The sequence below is a fragment of the Asterias amurensis genome, chromosome 12 (genome assembly GCF_032118995.1).
Source record: "Asterias amurensis chromosome 12, ASM3211899v1".
NCBI classification, from domain to species: domain Eukaryota; kingdom Metazoa; phylum Echinodermata; class Asteroidea; order Forcipulatida; family Asteriidae; genus Asterias; species Asterias amurensis.
The window spans coordinates 17815125-17836038 of record NC_092659.1 but is presented as its reverse complement, the minus strand read 5'-3'; the positions used below and the strand labels follow the sequence as shown (position 1 = coordinate 17836038).

The following is a 20914-nucleotide window of genomic DNA, read 5'->3' as shown; positions in this document are numbered from 1 at the left end:
ATACATGGAAGTAGTGCATCGCTTATGTAGTTAAAATTTCTTAAAAGAATAGGAAGTTTAATGAGAAATACACACCAAATTTGGCTCTTTGGGAAAACAAGTAAAACAAAAAATAGTAAAAACAAAAGTATGAAGGAGAGGGGCCGGGGATGATCAATTTGTATTTTTATTTTATTTTTTAGCCTAACACGATCTTGATTGGCAGACGCTATTTTGATGACGTATTTATTATTCTCTGTATTTTTCGTTCAGTTGGTTCTAGAGCTAGAGATCTTGTCTACAGTTGGGTTGCATTACACTTTGGGGTTTTCATAATGGTCCAAAATATAGGAAGAAAACTAACATAAAGATCAATTTCGTATAACATTTTATTCTCCCCGAATCATCAACATACCTTTAAACCAGTTATTTAAAAACTGCAAGAACTATAGCCTTTCAATTTAGGGGATAATTTTGGCAGATGAATCAGCTTCTTATAAGATGTATAAAACAGAATCCAGTTAAAGGGAAGGTGTATGTTTGGTAATCACTCTTAAAAATAATGGCAATAAAAGTGTTTTGAAAGCATTGCACAAGCTTTTGGTAGTAAAACCTATTTGAGAAACTTTTCAATTCGAAGAAATGTGTTTATGTAAAAATGCATCAGTCAGTTGTCATGGCCCAAAATTTGGATCTGATGAAGAAGAAAAAAGCGGCTCTCGGGATTAATTATTTTCCTGCATGGACATTCGCTCCTGATTTATGGCGATTTCTAAAAAACGCGACATCCCTTTGAATTAAAAATTGTTACGTTACTATTACTGCATTATATGCATCTACATTGTGTGCGGGATAAAACAGTCGAATGGATAAAAATACCTAAAAGTACACCTTTGTGTTAAAACAATCCTGATTAATTAAATATACCATCTAATTATAACTATTTTTTATTGGTTTCTCCTTTTCGAATTAAATAATTAAATATAAACATTAAATTTTCGGACAGTACCCTGACTAGCAAGTATAAGGGAAGTAAAACAGTTTTAAAAATCTCCATCATTTTGTTTTATTTCACGAGCCTCTGTTCACAAAACAAACGGAGCTGGAAATATTGCACAATATAAATAATTGCAACGACTACTTTCTGTACATAATAAAATGGTGGGGCTAAATCTGGACCCAACTTCATACAGCTGCGGGTACCGCAACGATATGATAGATGTTTAAATTTGCATCGGGGGATAAAGAATATTAATTTTGGTTGACACTGCTCTAGAATTGCAAGGGTCGTGGGTTCGAATCCCACCCGAGTAACATGCCTGTGATAATTTGTTTCAATGGACTCAGGAAAGTACTGAGTATACAGTGCTAAAACACACATCGGTGCGCGGGTAAAAACCAAGTTTAATTTTTTATATCCCCGATGCAAATTTAACATCTATTAAAACAATAATTATTATATTAAGTGTATTGGTGTTTAAGACTTGCACAAGTCTATTTTAAGTGACGTAGCCCACACAATTTTAACAGCAGTAACCAATGCTACACGTGTTAAAGTATTCCCAAATCCTATAAAAGTTAATACTCCAGCCTCTTAAATTAATAAAATAATTGTCTTTTCTGACAACTTAAATTAAAATTTTCTTCTCAAACACACATTAGGTTAGCCGTTCAGCTGCTGATCTGAGCTTTAAGATATAAGCTCATCTAAAATAAATACACCCTAAACACGTTAAATGGCAAGACTACCTTGGGAATAAAACCCCACACTTTCAAGTGAGATCTTTAGAGGGTCTGTTGACCAAAGGTGGTATTCCTGTTAGAAGTCAAAACCCCATAGGAATAATACAAATTAATTATAATGGACTATAAAATAGAATCTACAAAAATCATGAATTGCAAAACGTTGATTTAAAAAACGTTTAGATTATACATACTATCCATGAGGCATGTTGCATTCTTTTGCTCTTGGTATAGACTGGCCACCCCCGAACCTGTTATTTGATTGGGTACAATGATTCCATTGGATAACGTACAGTGACGTAAGCTATCTATCTGTGTTTCGATTGGTCCAAGGTATAGTGTTTGGCAGCTGCACTTTCGATCTGTCTTCATGCAGCAGTGTGTATCTGTTTTGCATGTGCACAATGTACGTATGATTTGACTGCGAATCTTTACATCACTGTGATATGAATGCGAGGTCTCTAGCGTAAGTGTAACGTCAGATGTTCAGGTTCATTGAACTCTATTTCAATATAACATTTCAATGTTCAGGTTACACTTGGTCCAGCTCTCCCGAGTAGCGCCCTCAAGTGTTGATGGAATAACCAGCTCAAGATAGTAGACTGGTCCAATACGTCCGTCCCTCAAAGATAATGACAGATATTGGATAATACATGTAGGTATACAAAATTTATTATGTAGGCCTATGTCAAGTTAAACTGCAAATCTCCAAAACCACGGAGGCCAGTTGAACTGACGCGAGGACAGTGATTATGGAACTTCGAAATGTGACGTCAGATGTTTGGGCTCAAACGGTAGTGTCCCCAGTCGCTGCATCTACCCTCACGGAAGTTACATGTACAGTGCCCTTTTCATTTTCAGTGACGGGTAACCTCTTGCCGATGTTTTCGGAATCTTCGATTGTCTCTGGGAGGGGTTTGTCTTTTGTCTCTGGGAGGATGGGAACAAGGATGGAAGACAAGACACAAAGTGCTCCAATAATCGTCAAAGGCAGGTACGGTGCAACTTCATCCTTTGAATGAAAAGACAAACAGAAAAGTCACACTATAGTAGTACCGAAAAAAGGGGGGACATTTGGGACGCTTGGTGGCAGCAGACAAGATAAAATCCATTGTTCTCGGTAATGGGCGCATGCTCAGCAATACGAAACAATGACAATTTACCTGAAGTCTGCTGTCACCTAGCGTTCCAAAGTCTCAAATGAAAGCACCAAATCCATTTAGTTGAAATGCTAACTCTCCTTGCTTATAATTAAAACACACTTCAGTACATTTGATTATCCCCCCCCCAAAAAAAAAAGAAAAAAGAAAACGAAACAATAAGACTAATAAGAATAAATAAATAAACAAATAAATAAAGAAAGAATACAATAACAATTAAAAGCACATACATTATATAAACAAATAAATAAATATGAATAAAAAAAAAACATGGAAAATAAACAGTTTGAATAACAAATTAAATAATGAAAGGGCAATAACTTACCAAATACAAAACAAATGGTGCTACTACAGTGCCGATATTACCACAAACCGCTCCCACTCCAAAACCCAAATTCCTGCAAGTAAAAATTAATACAAAACATTTATGACAGTGCCTTTAAAATTAAACCAGAGCTTTATAAAGTGTTAATGTTGATTTTTAAACCTCTTAACACATTTACTGTCCTCTGTAAAGATATTTACTTTTTGTAACACAAAACCACAATGTCCATAGACTTACATTAAAATTTCCACAGTTTGAAGATTATGATAGTAGAAAAATTCCCTTAAAATAACAACTTGTTGGGGTGCTGTAATTCTTTTTTAGAAATGAGTAAAACAATGTCACCAAAAGTTTACTTGTTATCAATAATGCACTTACCTAATAGGTGTTGGCAGTATCTCCGTGCAACAGATTGTGTTTATTGAATATGAACAGATGATGCATAGTTTAATCAGCATGGCGGAAATCAAGATGGCGACGGTCAGATCTGTTCCGTTAGCTAAAGAAAAAGAGAACAAAAAACATAAAATCAAAGAAACAATAACTGGTTTTTTATATTTTTTATTATTATTAAACACTCGAAATCAATATTGTGCGAGGGTTGCAATCTTCTTGTATCTGAATTGTGGCTACAGCTAGCTGGGACTGCTGAAAGCGTGTTCCAAGGACGTCTAATACTGCAATATTATGAGTGTCACTGGCCCTTTTCGAAACCACGGCTTCGGCTTTGGATTCGGCTTCAGGATCCGTCACCTCGTCTGAAGCCAGGCCTGGGCACGTACGCAAAACACGCGCATTATTGGCAAAACAACCGCGGGGCCAATTGCTTGCCTGAGCCAAACTCAAAGGACGTTTCAAAAGAGGGCGCTCATATCATAAAAAGTAAATTGTAGCCTACATTATCGAAACAAATTTCATTCACTTTGGCTTTCCAAAGATTTCCAAACTCACTTAAAACAAAAATCGGACTGCGACGATGCAATAGAAAAGTATTTTACTGGATGAACGCACACCAAACAAACAGACAAACAGACAAACAGACAAACAGACAGACAAACAGACAAACAGACAAACAGACAAACAGACAAACAGACAAACAGACAAACAGACAAACAGACAAACAGACAAACAGACAAACAGACAAACAGACTAACAGACAAACAGACAAACAGACAAACAGACAAACAGACAAACAGACAAACAGACAAACAGACAAACAGACAAACAGACAAACAGACAAACAGACAAACAGACAAACAGACAAACAGACAAACAGACAAACAGACAAACAGACAAACAGACAAACAGACAAACAGACAAACAGACAAACAGACAAACAGACAAACAGACAAACAGACAAACAGACAAACAGACAAACAGACAAACAGACAAACAGACAAACAGACAAACAGACAAACAAACAAACAAACAAACAAACAAACAAACAAACAAACAAACACACAAACAAACGAACCAACAAACAAACACACCTGTTTTTTGAGGAAGGAGAGCTGTTGTGATGCTTGCTAACCCAGCCACGAGGAAGAACAGGCTCAAGGATGGCCGACGACCCCACCTATTATAGAAATATACAAACAAATATACTGATTATAAACTCAAATACAAATTTACTGTCACACAGCGATCTATTTACCATAAATAAACTTACTCGTTAAAGGGAAGGTAACACGTTTGGTAATTACTCAAAACAACTTAAAAACTCACTTGGTAACGAGCATTGGAGATAGTGTAAAACATTGTGGGGAACGACTCCCTCTGAAGTAACGTATAGTTTTTAAGAAAGAGGTACTTTCTCACTAAAATAATTAAAGACTTCTAGCTAGAAGTCGTTTATTCCTAGGTTTGTTATTTTATGCATAATGTTGAGATACACCAAGTGAAAATACTGGTCTTTGACAATTATCAATAGTGTACCTTCCCTTTAAAGGACACCTTTGGTAATAATTGGCAAAGACAAGTATCACCACAAGTATAAAAATAACAAAATGTTAAAATCTTTACTCGGTCGTCAACGTCGCAATAGAACAATGAAACTCGAAACAAGCAAATTGTTGCAAACAATTGTGTTTTCAGATGAGTAAAGTCATGCATGAAGTCTTTTAATATTATTTATAAAGTGAGGAATTACTTCCTTCTCAAAAACTACGTTACGAGAGAGAGAGAGAGAGAGAGAGAGAGAGAGAGAGAGAGAGAGAGAGAGAGAGAGAGAGAGAGAGAGAGAGAGAGAGAGAGAGAGAGAGAGAGAGAGAGAGAGAGAGAGAGAGAGAGAGAGAGAGAGAGAGAGCCGTTCCTCACAACGTTTTATATTACCAACAGCTCTCCATGATTGTTGAAGCAGGTTTTTATGGGGACAATTATTTTGAGTGGTCTTTGACAAACAAACTACAGGTGTTCAGAGCCTTTACTAGCAGTAACCTACCACGTCATAGTGAAGTGTATGATTAAATAACCAGGCAGCTCGACAACTCCTAGGAGTAGAACATTTATATATTTATTCCCAGCGAGATTTGCTGCATTTAGCGTTGCGCCGAGATACGCCAACAGTGCTACAAACCTGTAGAATAAACACAAATAATAAATAATAATATATCAATTAAATTAAAAACAATTATATCAAAAACGAAACAATGCTACATTGAGTTGAATAAAAAGAAAATCCGAAATATTATTGTCTATGTACAATAGTGACACACTTTTTCTTTTTTTTTTCTTTTTTTTTAATTTTTTTATTTTAGGCTTTAATAGGCAGGGGTGCTTTTGGTTTATTGCCTACCAGTATCCCACATGCATAACATAATAAACTGTACAAAAACAAATGGGCTTAAATTGGTAAGTGACGTTGCAACAAACGAATGAAAGAAATAATGACCCTTGTTGCATAGAATTTGGTGCTTCAGATACCTGAGAAAGTCTTCATGCCGGAAGCCTTTCTCGACTCAGGTTCAAATTTGTTGGTAAAAAATTACCTTTTCCTCTAAAAATAAACTTACTTCAATACAATTATTATTAACATCTACACAAAATTATTGAAGAAAGATTTTTGTTCTTCTTTTTCTGAAACTTGTTTCGCACTCACCATAAAAAATAGACGATTATTACGTTTAAAAGCACCCTCCGACTTTTAAATATATCAATGAACCTGCATTTGTTTTTCTCTGGTGAACTTTCAGTAGTTACGGGAAGTTTATTTATGATGTCGCCGTCATCCCTCGCAATCAACAGAGGGGGTAAGTCCTCAATGATCTCAAGAAACCCACCGGGTGGTGGTGTGCGTCTATTCCAACGGGCCATCTTTTCAAGTATAACACGTGCTTTGTCTTTGCGCCCTACTGCGAGTAACCACCTTACGGAGTCATCTAACAGGCTGATGTAAAAGCATGAAAGATAAAAGAATTGTGTTGTAAGAGATTATATTATTTACATTCGGGTTAAAGAATTAATTCAAGTTTTACCCTTACACTAGACTTGACTCAAGTCACAATTCCGTGCCGAAGTTCCCCTACCTGTTCATTCTCGGGACTACATTTTTTTACGGTGATTGCGCAATACAATCAAACTAGTTGTTTTGCTAGTTGGCGCAATTTGCTTGAGGACTTCTCACGCGAGAATGGGACTTGAATCTAGACCACCCTTACACCGATATGTAAGTAGCACTGAACCCGGTTCTTTTCCGTAGGTGTAACAAAAATCACAGGCATTTTACGGGGGGGGGGGGTGGATTCGAACCCAAGACCTTTGGCAACTCAAGAGGAGTGTCTTACCAAATATAGGAAAGTGGTGTATGGGATTTTAACTCGGAATTATGCATCAGTTGGACCTAACTGGAGTTATTTTGACACAGGATTCTGTCACATAGAAATGAGTTAGGCCAAACAGGATCAGAATCCAGGTTTATTCTAACCAAGATCCAGGTCAGTTCTAACCTGCATCCGGGTCAATTCTAACCAGGATCTGGCTAAATTCTAAGGGTCGATTCTAAACACGACCCGGATCTTGGCAATTCTAACCAAGATCCATGTTAATTCTTGCGCGGATCCAGGTCAAGTCTAAAACCAGGATCCGGGTCAACTCTAACCCAGATCCAGATCAATTTTGACCCAGATGTGTTTAGAGTTACAGATCTTGATAAACACAAAATAAAGCTGTACTTACAACCAAAGTGGTAGGGCTATAAAACATGGTATTGAAATAACCAGTTGCATATGGCGCCAATTGGTAAATGTGTAGCCAATGGGGGCAAGAAGTACCATGGCCACGCCCCAAATCAAGTTGTTCAAACTGCCCGCTAGAGTTCGGCATTCAGAAGGGAACATTTCCATGATCATCACAAACTGTACCATATTATAGCCCTGTGCAAAAATAAAATATAATAAAACAAAGCAAGTTATTATTTAAAGATGCTATGTCAGATTTTTGGCCGATTTGACCCCAAAATTTGGGTTTAAAATTCAATAGGTATTTTGATGGGGGTCGAGAAAGTTAGCTTTCATTTGAGCCATTGCTCGAAAAAGTCCGCCAGTTGTTAGTAGCAGTAAAATAAAGTGCTCAAAATTAGTTTTTGTCGGGATCCCGACAATAATATATCACGTGACTAATTCTTATGTGTTTTATAAGAAACGTTTTAAATTTTTGTCATGGTTCCTGACCATTAAAAGTAAAAGTTAAACTTTTTTTCGTCAGAGCGGGTGATACTCCTTAAAATACCATTCACTCAAAAAAAAGTCTATTTTTTAATTTGGGGCCAAACATCTGACATAGCATTGAAACTTTGCATGTGGATGTATTATAACTAAAACAGGTTTGCGGTATAAACACGATGTGAATGTGAATATCTCTTTCAATTCAATTCACTTCACGTAAATTTATTTTCATACTGTCTCAAACACATCATTACTTTTTATTACCTTTATAATTAGTCTAGTCTAATGATTATACGACTGGAATTAAAATTGCAGGTATGTTTTTGAAGAGTTAAAGCAATTAAATTAAATTAAATTAAATTACTTGTTTGAGTAGCGTTGGTTCTGAAACCGCCGTTCTTTTAGAACCAATACATGTACACTACTCAAAATAGTTATTCATATGGTGTAATACTGCAAACCTCTCATAGCTATTATAGTTTATTTGATAAAAGAACAAAAAGGTTTTAAAGTAATGTTGAGGAGTTTCACTTCGGTGTAGAGCTGATAAAGTAGTCGCAGACAGTGTGTATGTTTTGCTTGATCAACCATGAAAAAGAAGACCTGTGAACACTAGCTTAATCCACTGTGTGATATTGAGTCGGGAGAAATAGTGAAAACCATGCACAATTTGTAGCTTAATCCACTGTGTGATTTTGAGTCGGGAGAAATAGTGAAAACCATGCACAATTTGTAGCTTAATCCACTGTGTGATTTTGAGTCGGGAGAAATAGTGAAAACCATGCACAATTTGTAGCTTAATCCACTGTGTGATTTTGAGTCGGGAGAAATAGTGAAAACCATGCACAATTTGTAGCTTAATCCACTGTGTGATTTTGAGTCGGGAGAAATAGTGAAAACCATGAACAATTTGTAGCTTAATCCACTGTGTGATTTTGAGTCGGGAGAAATAGTGAAAACCATGCACAATTTGTAGCTTAATCCACTGTGTGATTTAGAGTCGGGAGAAATAGTGAAAACCATGCCAATTTGTAGCTTAATCCACTGTGTGATTTTGAGTCGGGAGAAACAGTGAAAACCATGCACAATTTGTAGCTTAATCCACTGTGTGATTTTGAGTCGGGAGAAATAGTGAAAACCATGCACAATTTGTAGCTTAATCCACTGTGTGATATTGAGTCGGGAGAAATAGTGAAAACCATGCACAATTTGTAGCTTAATCCACTGTGTGATTTTGAGTCGGGAGAAATAGTGAAAACCTTGCACAATTTGTAGCTTAATTTACTGTGTGATTTTGAGTCGGGAGAAATAGTGAAAACCTTGCACAATTCGTAGCTTAATCCACTGTGTGATTTTGAGTCGGGAGAAATAGTGAAAACCTTGCACAATTTGTAGCTTAATCCACTGTGTGATTTTGAGTCGGGAGAAAAAGTGAAAACCTTGCACAATTCGTAGCTTAATCCACTGTGTGATTTTGAGTCGGGAGAAATAGTGAAAACCTTGCACAATTTGTAGCTTAATCCACTGTGTGATTTTGAGTCGGGAGAAATAGTGAAAACCTTGCACAATTTGTAGCTTAATCCACTGTGTGATTTTGAGTCGGGAGAAATAGTGAAAACCATGCACAAACTTTTAGCACGTAAACTGGTGTCCATAAAGGAACACGTTGCCTTAGATCGGACGAGTTGGTCAATAAAAAGCGTGTGTACACCGTTTGTTATAAAATGCATAATGGTTGGAAATGTTTTTAAAGGCAGTGGACACTCTTGGTAATTACTCAAAATAATTATTAGCAAAAAACCCTTTCTTGGTGACAAGTGATGGGGAGAGGTTGGTGGTATAAAACATTGTGAGAAACAGCTCCCTCTGAAGTGCCATAGTTTTGGAGAAAGAAGTAATTTTCCACGAATGTGATTTCGAGACCTCAAGTTTAGAACTTGAGGTCTCGAAATAAACCATCTAATGGCACACAACTTCGTGTGACAAGGGTGTTTTTTTCTTTCATTATTATCTCGCAACTTTGATGACCGATGGAGCTCAAATTTTCACAGGTTTGTTATTTTATGCATATGTTGAGATACACCAAGTGTGAAGGCTAGTCTTTGACAGTTACCAATAGTGTCCACTGCCTTTAAAAGTAGAATACAATGATCCACGCAAATTTGCCTCGAAATTGCGCGGTTTTCCTTTTCCTTTGCGAACTTACACGGTCGGCCATTAATATGGGAGTCAAAAAGTTGACCACCATAAATGGCAGACCGTGTTAGTCGACGAGGTAAAAGGAAAACCGTGCAACTTCGAGTGAAAACTAGACATTAAGTGTTTGTGAACAAACACGAAGCTGTTCCGTGTTGTTTTGCTTGGATTATGTGCTTCATTGCCCAAGGAATACTGAAAAAGGTTTCAAAAAAGTTGTGTAGCTCTTGTTATAAAGTCTTACTTCCCGGTTGACCCGTAAGTAAAGGTCAACATGGGCCCACAGCTACCAAAGATTAATCTGCAATGCCAAGGAGTCTATAAAATCGGTTGTGTATATCTTGATATATAGTCCTGTAGGGACCTTGGAAAGATCAGGTAAAAGTAAGTGTGTAAATAGATGTAGCCCCCCTATCAAATTTTTGTTAAACAGCCTTTCATTAGTAATTTTTAACTGTTCCATGCCATGCATAGTAAATATAACACCCATTACAGAGCCAGCATGAAACAGCAGTTGGGCATCCTGGAAACCATGTGCAGGGACCATGTGAGTTTTGGTGCTGTGTGACCTTCATGTCATTCTGTGGATGACTGGAGACTGAATTACTGACTTAAACTTGTTGAGCAACAAACTCATTTCTGTCTCTGTTTTCCTTTCATTACAGGTATGTAGATTTTTATTAAATTGATACCATAATTATTTTAGGATATATAGATCACTTAGATACAATTCTAGAACTTTTCATGAAACTATAAGATGAGTTATTTGGCTTCAACTTTGATCATCCTAAGTGAAGTTTTAAAGTATACTATACATGTATGCACTCAGATTAGTTAGTAACTTTTCCCTTTTTAATAATGTGTTTAAGGGACAGAATAACTACTTTTCTTCATGATGCTTTGATAAATGATGGTTGTACTTATAAGTAAAACCTTATACAATGCCCTAATGCTAAGATTGATTCTTGGTTACTTTCCTAACTATGTGTATTTTGAGGAGAGAAAAGTCAGTTTAGTTTTCCGTTTTTGTAAGTTTAGTTCTATGTAGTATAGCTGTGTACATGTACATGTATGAGTACATTGTACATGTAATTTAGCCCAGCTTTGTTCTATGCATACTCTGTGACTGTGTGGCACCATTAAGTCTGTTAGACTCATTAACTCCATGCCTCAGGGTTTGGTCAGTGGTGCAAGGTCGGAGTTGTATATATTCAAAGTGTTGTACCAAACAAGCCTCTGGGATTTCATTGTTTATATATTGAAGTTTGCAAGGAGTTTACTACTTCTTGGGTTGTGGTTGAGATTTAGTTAATGGATAAGTACTAAAGAAAGTATTGCTAGTATAGTAAGTGTTTAGTTATTATCAACCAAAGGAGACATTGCAGAGTTAATTAATGTTTCTCTTTATCCTGTTATTTAATGTGTTTCTTTGTTAGGATACTAGAGTCAGTTTAGAGTTGTTTCAGACAAACACATTTCTAGTGTGGTGATTTCTGTGCATAATTAGTATGGCTAGAGCACAGGTTTTCGTGATTGTAGAATAGTAAATTGCAGTGAATTATATTGTTATTAGTTAAATCATTGTTGTAACATATTGTCATTCTGTGGATGACTGGAGACTGAATTACTGACTTAAACTTGTTGAGCAACAAACTCATTTCTGTCTCTGTTTTCCTTTCATTCCAGACCAATTTAATGCGATTCTTCACTGTTTGAATTCAACCTAACATTGAGGTGTAACAGTCCCACTTCAGGTTGACCCAGAAGTAGAGGTCAACTTGGGGTCACAGTTTTCCAAAGCTAATATTTATTGCCTTAGAGTCTATAACTGAAGTTTGAACATTAGCTTTGTACTTTTTTAGATATGGGCTCACTTCCGGTTGACCCGGAAGTAAAGGTCAACATGGGGTCAAAGTTGTTTCAAACTAATCTTGAATGCCCAAGGAGTCTATAACTGAACAAAAATTGATAATCTGTTGTATAGTTCTTGAGATATGGTCCCACTTCCGGTTGACCAGGAAGTATGGGTCAACTTGAGGACACGGTTTTTTAAAGTTAATATTTTATGCCTAAGGAGTATACATGTATAACTGAAAATATTTTGAAAATCTGCTGTATAGTTCTTGAGATATGGTGACACTTCCGGTTGACGTGGAAGTAGAGGTCAACTTGAGGTCACAGTTTTTTCAAATTAATCTCCAACCCCCAAGGAGTCTTTAAGAACAAACAGTTGAAAAGTCGGCCGTGAAGTTCTTGAGATATGATGCTGCAAAGATTTCCTAATTAATATGCAAATGAGGGTCACTGGTGGTTAATTAATAAATAATCTTAATATGTTTTATGATAGGAATTAAGCTAAACATCCTAACGCTTCCATTTGATATTATTTTACGTGTTTAAAAACACATATTAATTTGTAAGATACTCCTTTATTTTCCTACTCCTGCCGATAGGGGGCGCTCTTATGAGACATTTCAATTGCACGATTTCTGCACTGTAATGTCTGTATCTGACTCTGTATTTGTATGTGTACGTCGCAGAGACCCAAACTGTCATAAAATGTCAAGCTATAATTTCCCCTATAGAACACGGCCCAGTTTTATGGCTCTGTCTGCTTCAACCAAACTCTGCCCATTTATTATACAACCACCGTTCTCCGCTTACTTTGCAGGCGCTGAAATATCTGTGCAACTAGTTCAAAGCAAAGATTACATATGATAAGTTTCACCGCGTACAAGCAAAAATATCCCTGCTAAGCTGTGAAATATGCTTTATGTAAGCGATAATATCCGCGCTTCTGATGTGTCAATTCTTTGCTTACGCAGTGAAGCAGAGTCAAATTGGACAAGTTTCACAAGATTTCCCCTCATGTACTAACAATCTTTTTTGACTTTACATGTTTGAAGTGTAGGCCTTACCAAACCTACTCACAGGGCAAAATTACATGGTTCTTATGACCACCAAAGTCTGCGCTTACGATCACCATTTTCCGCTTACTGTGATGTGCAAGCTTGGAAAATAATGTGCGAGCTTGGAAGCACACAAACAAAAGAAATCCCTGCTATAAGCAGTCTATTTCGCTTGACGTAAGTGTAGAAATCAATGCTTCAGCAGATTACTGAATCTTTTTTCATTAAGCAAGTTCCCATCATGACTCGACTAGTCGAAATAAAATACAGATTCTCAAGATTTGTGCCGCTATGTGCCGCAAAGGCAATATTAATTATGTTGTGAATGGGTGACTAGTGAATTTTACTACTCGACTAGTCGCACCTCAAACCTGACTACGACACTTGTCGAGATAAAATACGGATTCTCAAGATTTGTACCGCTATGTGCCGCAAGGGCAATATTAATTATGTTGCGAATGGGTGTGACTAGTGAAATTTACTACTCGACTAGTCGCACCTCAAACCTAACTACGACACTTGTCGAGATAAAGTACGGATTCTCAAGATTTGTGCCGCTATGCCGCAAGGGCAATATAAATTATGTTGCGAATAGTAGTAAGCAACACAACTGGTTCACCAATATAGTCGGGACAAATTTTTAATTATGTTGCGAATGGATGTGACTAGTGAAATTTACTACTCGACTAGTCGCACTTCAAAACTAACTATGACACTTGTCGAGATAAAGTACGGATTCTCAAGATTTGTGCCGCTATGCCGCAAGGGCAATATTAATTATGTTGCGAATAGTAGTAACCAACACAACTGGTTCACTAAACAGATAGTCGGGACAAATTTTGTAGTCGATGTGTGGACACGATTATAACGGAGTAGAGAAAAACAGTAGTCGCGACTCAAATAATAATTTGTAGTCGCGAGTTTAACACTAAAGCACACTCGTCGCCCCTGCGTACTTTTGTCTCAAGTAAAGCACGGTTTTTCCTGCGAACGCAAATCAAATTTTTAAGTCACTGTTTTCGCAGTGAAAGTTTCGCAGGAGTTGAGCACAATTAGTCAACTGTAGCAAATTTTTTGATGCGAATTGTGACGTGAAGAACACATTCCATGCTAAGCTGTAAAATACGCTTAGCGTAAGCACAGTTCCCTGATTACGTAAGCGCTGCGATTCTTTCCTTTAAAAGCCATTGGCCCAGGACCAAACTACATAATAGCTTTTTACACAAAAAGCAGCTTAACCCATGCCTCATGTTCAAGTTGTGAATCCAGGTGTTCTGCTCAATTTCTGCAATTTTGTAAAGCAAAATGTTTTGCCTGTTTATTATAAGCAGCTCTATAAAACTGAGCCACTCAACCACCAGAGAAACGATCAGCATAATAAAATCTCTGCTTTTGTATTCCTGTCAAAGGGTTTTGGTTTGTCGATCATGGTCTAATTTCCGAAAGTAACGCGAAACACTGAAATTAGTTTAGGCAATTGGTCCTCGGCGCAAACAAGGTGACTTTACCCGTAAATCATTCCAAATCCCGGGCGGTCTATTTTCGTCGTCTACGCTCGTCGCCTGAAACGAGCCCGGTGTCATGACAAAAACTGTCCGCTGACAATAAGTGTCCGCTCATTAGCTTATTGTGTTCTGATTGGTCAAGCGTCCACGACGTCACATTGCTTACGGAAGCTTGCTAAACAGTGTCCGCGGTTAGCGTGCATCATCATAGCGTGCCTTTTTAACCTTTTAGTTTTAGTTTTATTTATTATTTTTTTGTATCGCTTTCCTGCTTGTGTTTGAATATAATATTCGTATTATTTATGATCATTTGGCACTTTCACAATTCGTACTTTTAACCTGCACTTTTTAATTACTTATTAAGTAAAATAGTAAATACTAACCATGACATACTTTTGACGGTCTTGTCTTTACTTGAACGCTTTCTTCGTTGTATTTTATTGTAAATAATTCGTAAGAACATTTTAGCACTTTCACAATTCGTACTTTTTAAACCTGCACTGTTTCCATGATAAGATACTAATCTTGACATACTTTTGAGTGTTCTGTTCGTCTATTTTTTTGGCTTGTATTTACTTTTAATATAAATCAGCACTGTGCAGCACGGCGCCCGGACACTTTTTGTTGGGCGGACACTATTTGTCACGTAATACATGTCAAATAGTGTCCAGGGTCTACTGCGCATGCTCAGCGGACAGTTATTGCAAAGATTATTTTTCTTGAGACGGCTGAGAAGCTTCCATGTCAGTCAGCCACTTCTGTTGAAGTTCTACCGAGCGGTGATCGAGAGTGATCGTTTGGTGGGGCAATGCAACAGCCGATGACCGGAAGCGTATCAGCCGGATAGTTCGCACCGCTAGTAAAATCATAGGTTGCCAACTTCCATCACTTGATGAACTGTATCTCTCTCGAGTTAAAAAACGAGCCCTCTCTATAGTAGATGACCAGTTTCACCCAGCACATTCCCTCTTTCAGCCCATGCGGTCTAAGAATCGTTTCCGTTCAATTAAATCTGGATCCAACCGTACTTTGCAGAGTTTTTATCCAACAGCTGTTCGTGTTCTAAATGACAGGTTTATCATGAATGTCTATTTCTGATTTTAATTATATCGTACTATTTTTATCTTTCGTATTTCGCCTGTATATTGTAATACTTTTCAGAGTTGTTTATATTATATTTCCATGTATTTTTGTAAATGGTTAATTTTTAGTGTAATTTGTATATAACATAATATTTTTAGACACGCAAAACCTTGTCTTTACTTGAACGCTTTCTTCGTTGTATTTTATTATACATGTCTTGTATTTACTTGAACGCTTTCTTCGTTGTATTTTATTGTAAATAATTCGTAAGAACATTTTAGCACTTTCACAATTCGTACTTTTTAAACCTGCACTGTTTTCATGATAAGATACTAATCTTGACATACTTTTGAGTGTTCTGTTCGTCTATTTTTTGGGGCTTGTATTTACTTTTAATATAATCAGCACTGTGCAGCACGGCGCCCGGACACTTTTTGTTGGGCGGACACTATTTGTCACGTAATACATGCCAAATAGTGTCCAGGGTCTACTGCGCATGCTCAGCGGACACTTATTGCAAAGATTATTTTTCTTGAGACGGCTGAGAAGCTCCCATGTCAGTCAGCCACTTCTGTTGAAGTTCTACCGAGCGGTGATTGAGAGTGTCTTGAATCAACTGTATCTCTCTCGAGTTAAAAAACGAGCCCTCTCTATAGTAGATGACCAGTTTCACCCAGCACATTCCCTCTTTCAGCCCATGCGGTCTAAGAATCGTTTTCGTTCAATTAAACCTGGATCCAACCGTACTTTGCAGAGTTTTTACCACACAGCTGTTTGTGTTCTAAATGACAGGTTTTAATCATGAATGTCTATTTCTGATTTTAATTATATCGTAATATTTTTATCTTTCGTATTTCGCCTGTATATTGCAATACTTTTCAGAGTTGTTTATATTATATTTCCATCTTGTAAATGGTTAATTTTTAGTGTAATTTGTATATAACATAATATTTTTAGACACGCAAAACCTAGCTTGTCTTTACTTGAACGCTTTCTTCGTTGTATTTTATTGTAAATAATTCGTAAGAACATTTTAGCACTTTCTCAATTCGTACTTTTTAAACCTGCACTGTTTTCATGATAAGATACTAATCTTGACATACATGTACTTTTGAGTGTTCTGTTCGTCTATTTTTTTGGCTTGTATTTACTTTTAATATAAATCAGCACTGTGCAGCACGGCGCCCGGACACTTTTTGTTGGGCGGACACTATTTGTCACGTAATACATGCCAAATAGTGTCCAGGGTCTACTGCGCATGCTCAGCGGACGCTTATTGCCAGCGGACAGTTTTTGTCATGACACCGGTCAACTCGGTCTCAAACCAACTCGGTCCCAGTCATACGTTGCCAGTTTTTTCACTTATTTCTCAAAAACTACAACACCACAGCAAGTAATATTTTAAGGGAAGCTTTCAACTATCATTATCTTCAAACTGTTTAAGTTTAGTGTAAATCTTTGGACACGATGGTGTGTCGTCGTCGTCAAAAACCCCTGTTCAATTACGCACGTTCGTTTGAATGAAATCCCTAAACCTTCGTACTTTGTCGCGTGCAAAGTATATGGGCCCGGAACTCGGTTAGATTGTTATGGGTCCTGAACGATGGTAGGAAAACAGAATGAGTAGACTTCCTCTCAAGAAGTCACAACTCATGATAGTTACATACTGTATGGCATTTACCATAGAGAATGTTTAACAATAACATGGAAGTGACTGCATCCAGTTATATTCAAACGCGTAGACTCATCTCAAGAAGTCACAACTCATGATAGGTACATACTGTATGGCATTTACCAAAGAGAATATTTAACAATAACATGGAAGCGACTGCATCCAGTTATATTCAAATGAAGATTATGTGGTTAATTAATTAAGATTTTTATTTTTTTTACATTTAGAGTAAAGCTTATGTTCTAAGCTACAATTTGGTATAATAAACTCACTCTTTCGTATTATGGTTTGGGAAATTAGGCTTAAAGAAAAAAACGTGTACAAATGCTATGGGTTTTAGGCAGAAACAAAGAATAATAATAATAATAAAAATAATAAAAATCTCGACGAAAACAATAGCTGTTCCGACTGGATCGGAACAGCTAATTATGATTTTTGCTCACTTGCGCAAACATGCCAGTCAGAAACCAGAGCACAGCTATCCCAACGTAGTTCCAGACGAAAGCAACAGCTACGCCGAGTACGCCATTCATTACACATGCCCCGAGCAGCACGACCTTTCTACCGAAGACGTCCGAAAGATACCCGAACACTACGGCACCTATCAGCATGCCGAAGAGGAAAATGGACTGGGCGGTCTCGGCAAGTAGACCTAGATCACAGACCAGATTTAGCTGTGTAAGAAGATTCGGAAAAAACAAAAACATCAGACGGGTTTTTTTTTTTTTATAAAAGGGAAGGTATACGCTTGGTAATCATTCTTAAACGTGGACCGGACCGCAACCCAAATAATAACCAATATCTTTCGCATAATAAAAACATTGTCAGTACACAATGCACATAACGGTACATTCACATTAATTGTTTCATGCATGAGGCTAGTTAACACGACTCGGCTGGATATTCATACAATACAAGTTTAGAAATACCCCCCCCCCATAAAAAAAAAAAAAAAAAAAAAGAAAAAAAAGAAAAAAAAAAAAAAAATACAAAAACAGCCCACTTAGCAACAACACTAAAACGAACCAACAATACCGTCATTAAAGATTCTTGTTCAAATGTTACACCATTGCAACGGTTTACCAATGCATTTGGTTTGCGGTAAACACCGCGTATGTACGTGCCAGGACGTAGGTTCAAACCGAGGAGATTAAAAATGTAAGAATTCGGGAGATTTCAATAACAACAATTTCTAAATTATTCGTGACAAACAAGTAATAATAGGCCCTAATACTTGGAAGTCTCACGTCATGAATAATTTAAATATCCTTTGTGTATAAACTACCCGTGCATATGTTTACGTATTGATTCGGAATGTGTTTATGCAATAAAAATACACCACGACGGAAAGAACAAAGGCACAACATTGATGTTTCATGCATGATAAAGTACAATCGGTCATAACACTTTGTGTAAGGATTCGTCTATGCTTCAATTGAATTCACAGTATTTCAATTCCGTCAAAAACACATGCAGCGTTACTGAGTGCATAAGCCACATGTAATAGCGAACAGAGTAGTGTATTAAATTATACTGTCAGAGAAAAGGAATAGTATTGAGGGAAATTTGACCCGAGGTTCGCTAGCCTGTGGACAGATCATAACTAACTCCATGGACAGACAGACAAAATAAACGGACAAACGGAGGACGTACGAATACTAAACAGGAACAAAACAACAACAACAACAACACTTAATTAACTACAGTGAATGATATATCAAATAATAATAATAATATAACAAAAGAACAATAATTATGATAGTTGATATACCTGGCATACAGTCAATGGACTGATTCACTTTTCAAAAAGCATCTGAAATCACACCTGTTCCCACACAATAATTGCTTGGCTGTTTGATTTTAATTTGCATATTGTTTTGTTGTATCATTGTCTCTCTGTTTCATCACAAACCGCTGTGGTTTTGATGAAATGGCGGCATTTATAAAACATTTTTGTCTGTATTGTATTTATAAAATAATGTTACATACTAAGACTATGAAACGTTCCCTTATATATACTTACGTCTGTCACGATGGTAGATTCATTATAAATCCGTTCATATGTCCACTCTGTACACGGACTAACACTCTCTGACCCATTGACGAAACTCACTGCTTGACATGCATCTTGAGATCCTGCATCTTCAAAGGACGAGTTGGTCCTACCGTCAACCGAAGCGTTCGGCCCGGCAGTCCCCTCTCCCAACAAGGTCAGACCGTTTGTTGTTGTGCAGTGAAAGGATTTCGGTCTGTCAGCGCTGAAGATTATTCCCATCATTTGCCAAGCCGGAAATAATGTCCCAAGTGCTGTAATTATGACGCTCGTTGTTAACTGATATCTGCCGTATTTACCGATGCTGTACAGTGCATCGTCAAGCCTTGCAAATGCCATGTTCTATTATTTTGTGGACGCCGGTAGTGTAGTGTACTGTGGCTTTCATCCGTCTCGAAAGGCAATGGACTTTCTACGCGTGCAAACAACGTTATGTAATTATCTTAGCTTGACTCCGGCCTCTCGCACAAAGACCCTGCTTCATACCAGCAACCATACCGTACCCGGGCGTCTATTGACCCGGTGATATTTGACCTTGAGGCGGTAGGATTATAGTTCTCGTGTCACAGGCGTAAGCACAACGAACAGCTGATACGATGCCGGCACAAGATGGTGAATCGGCGATTGTGTTGTGACAGCTGATTCCGACGAGCTCCGCATGCGGAGTGTGGTTCCGTGTACGAGTGCGGATGATCTGCGCTACGTAGTTGTGCGGCCAGTTGACTGTGATATACATGTACACACATTTTATACGCACAACTGATGGGGATTCTGTTGTTTGTTTAACATTGTGAGAAACGACCCCCTCTGATCTTTACGCTCTGTAAAACATCGTTTTTAATAAAGAGATAATTCCCACTCTCCATAATACAACTTCAGGCCTTAAGCCCTTGTTATGCATTGTGCAACCATGGAGGTAGAATAGACCTCCATGGTGCAACAAAGTTTTTTTCATTCTTGAACGTTCGATGACCAACAAAGCCCACATTTCCACAAGTTGGTTATTTGTATGCATATGTTGGGATACACCAATTGATATATCTTTGACAATTACCGAAGGTGTCATATGTGTCCATTAAACAACATCTACCACAAAACCGCTGAAATACCGATCCAAAAGATCGCGACTGCTTGGAAATGTTTTTCATTTATTAATCTATTTTAGGGGAGCTCGGGGCCGCAAGCATAATTTCAGCGGGGGCCAGTTTCCTGTATACCGTGCCATGCAGGAACACCGGGTATTCATAAACCCATTATTACTCCCAGGAGAAGTGATCTGGGTCACTTGACGTAGTGCACTGCCAATCTTAGCACAGGGACATACGGCTCAATGTACATGTGTTAAGGAAAAACAAAGAAGAATTTAAGAAGGCAAACAAATGAATAATTTCTCGTACAGTAAGAGTGAACATGCAACCAACAATTTAATTAGGAGGTAAAAAGAGAATAATGGCCCACGAATGTACTAACTTTACTCCAAAAAGAATTAAAAATCAAGCCACAACGAATGTGAGAACACTATTTTCTGCTTTCTTTTATCCATCGAAATTACTTGGTAAATCTATTCGCAATATTTATCAGTTAACACTAAGAAATTATAGTTTTTAAAAGTTACTTTAAATGCTGCA

General features: G+C 37.4%; 1 protein-coding gene across 3 annotated transcripts; it reads right to left on the bottom strand.

Annotated features, from left to right (window-relative positions):
• Positions 1-389: 389 nt before the first annotated feature.
• On the bottom strand, positions 390-19898 carry LOC139945499 (organic cation transporter protein-like). Of its 3 annotated transcripts, none has more exons than XM_071942863.1 (9): positions 19257-19898; positions 17677-17907; positions 7381-7577; positions 6305-6592; positions 5648-5782; positions 4698-4783; positions 3586-3706; positions 3208-3280; positions 390-2734 (listed from the first exon to the last, which is right to left on the bottom strand). In XM_071942863.1, exons 1-9 carry the CDS (start codon positions 19623-19625, stop codon positions 2510-2512), a joined length of 1725 nt encoding a protein of 574 aa, XP_071798964.1. In that variant the 5' UTR covers positions 19626-19898; the 3' UTR covers positions 390-2509. The 3 variants fall into 3 exon arrangements, with proteins under 3 accessions (XP_071798964.1, XP_071798965.1, XP_071798966.1); XM_071942864.1 differs by having other exon boundaries at positions 6368-6592; XM_071942865.1 differs by lacking the exon at positions 17677-17907.
• Between the last annotated feature and the right edge of the window lie 1016 nt (positions 19899-20914).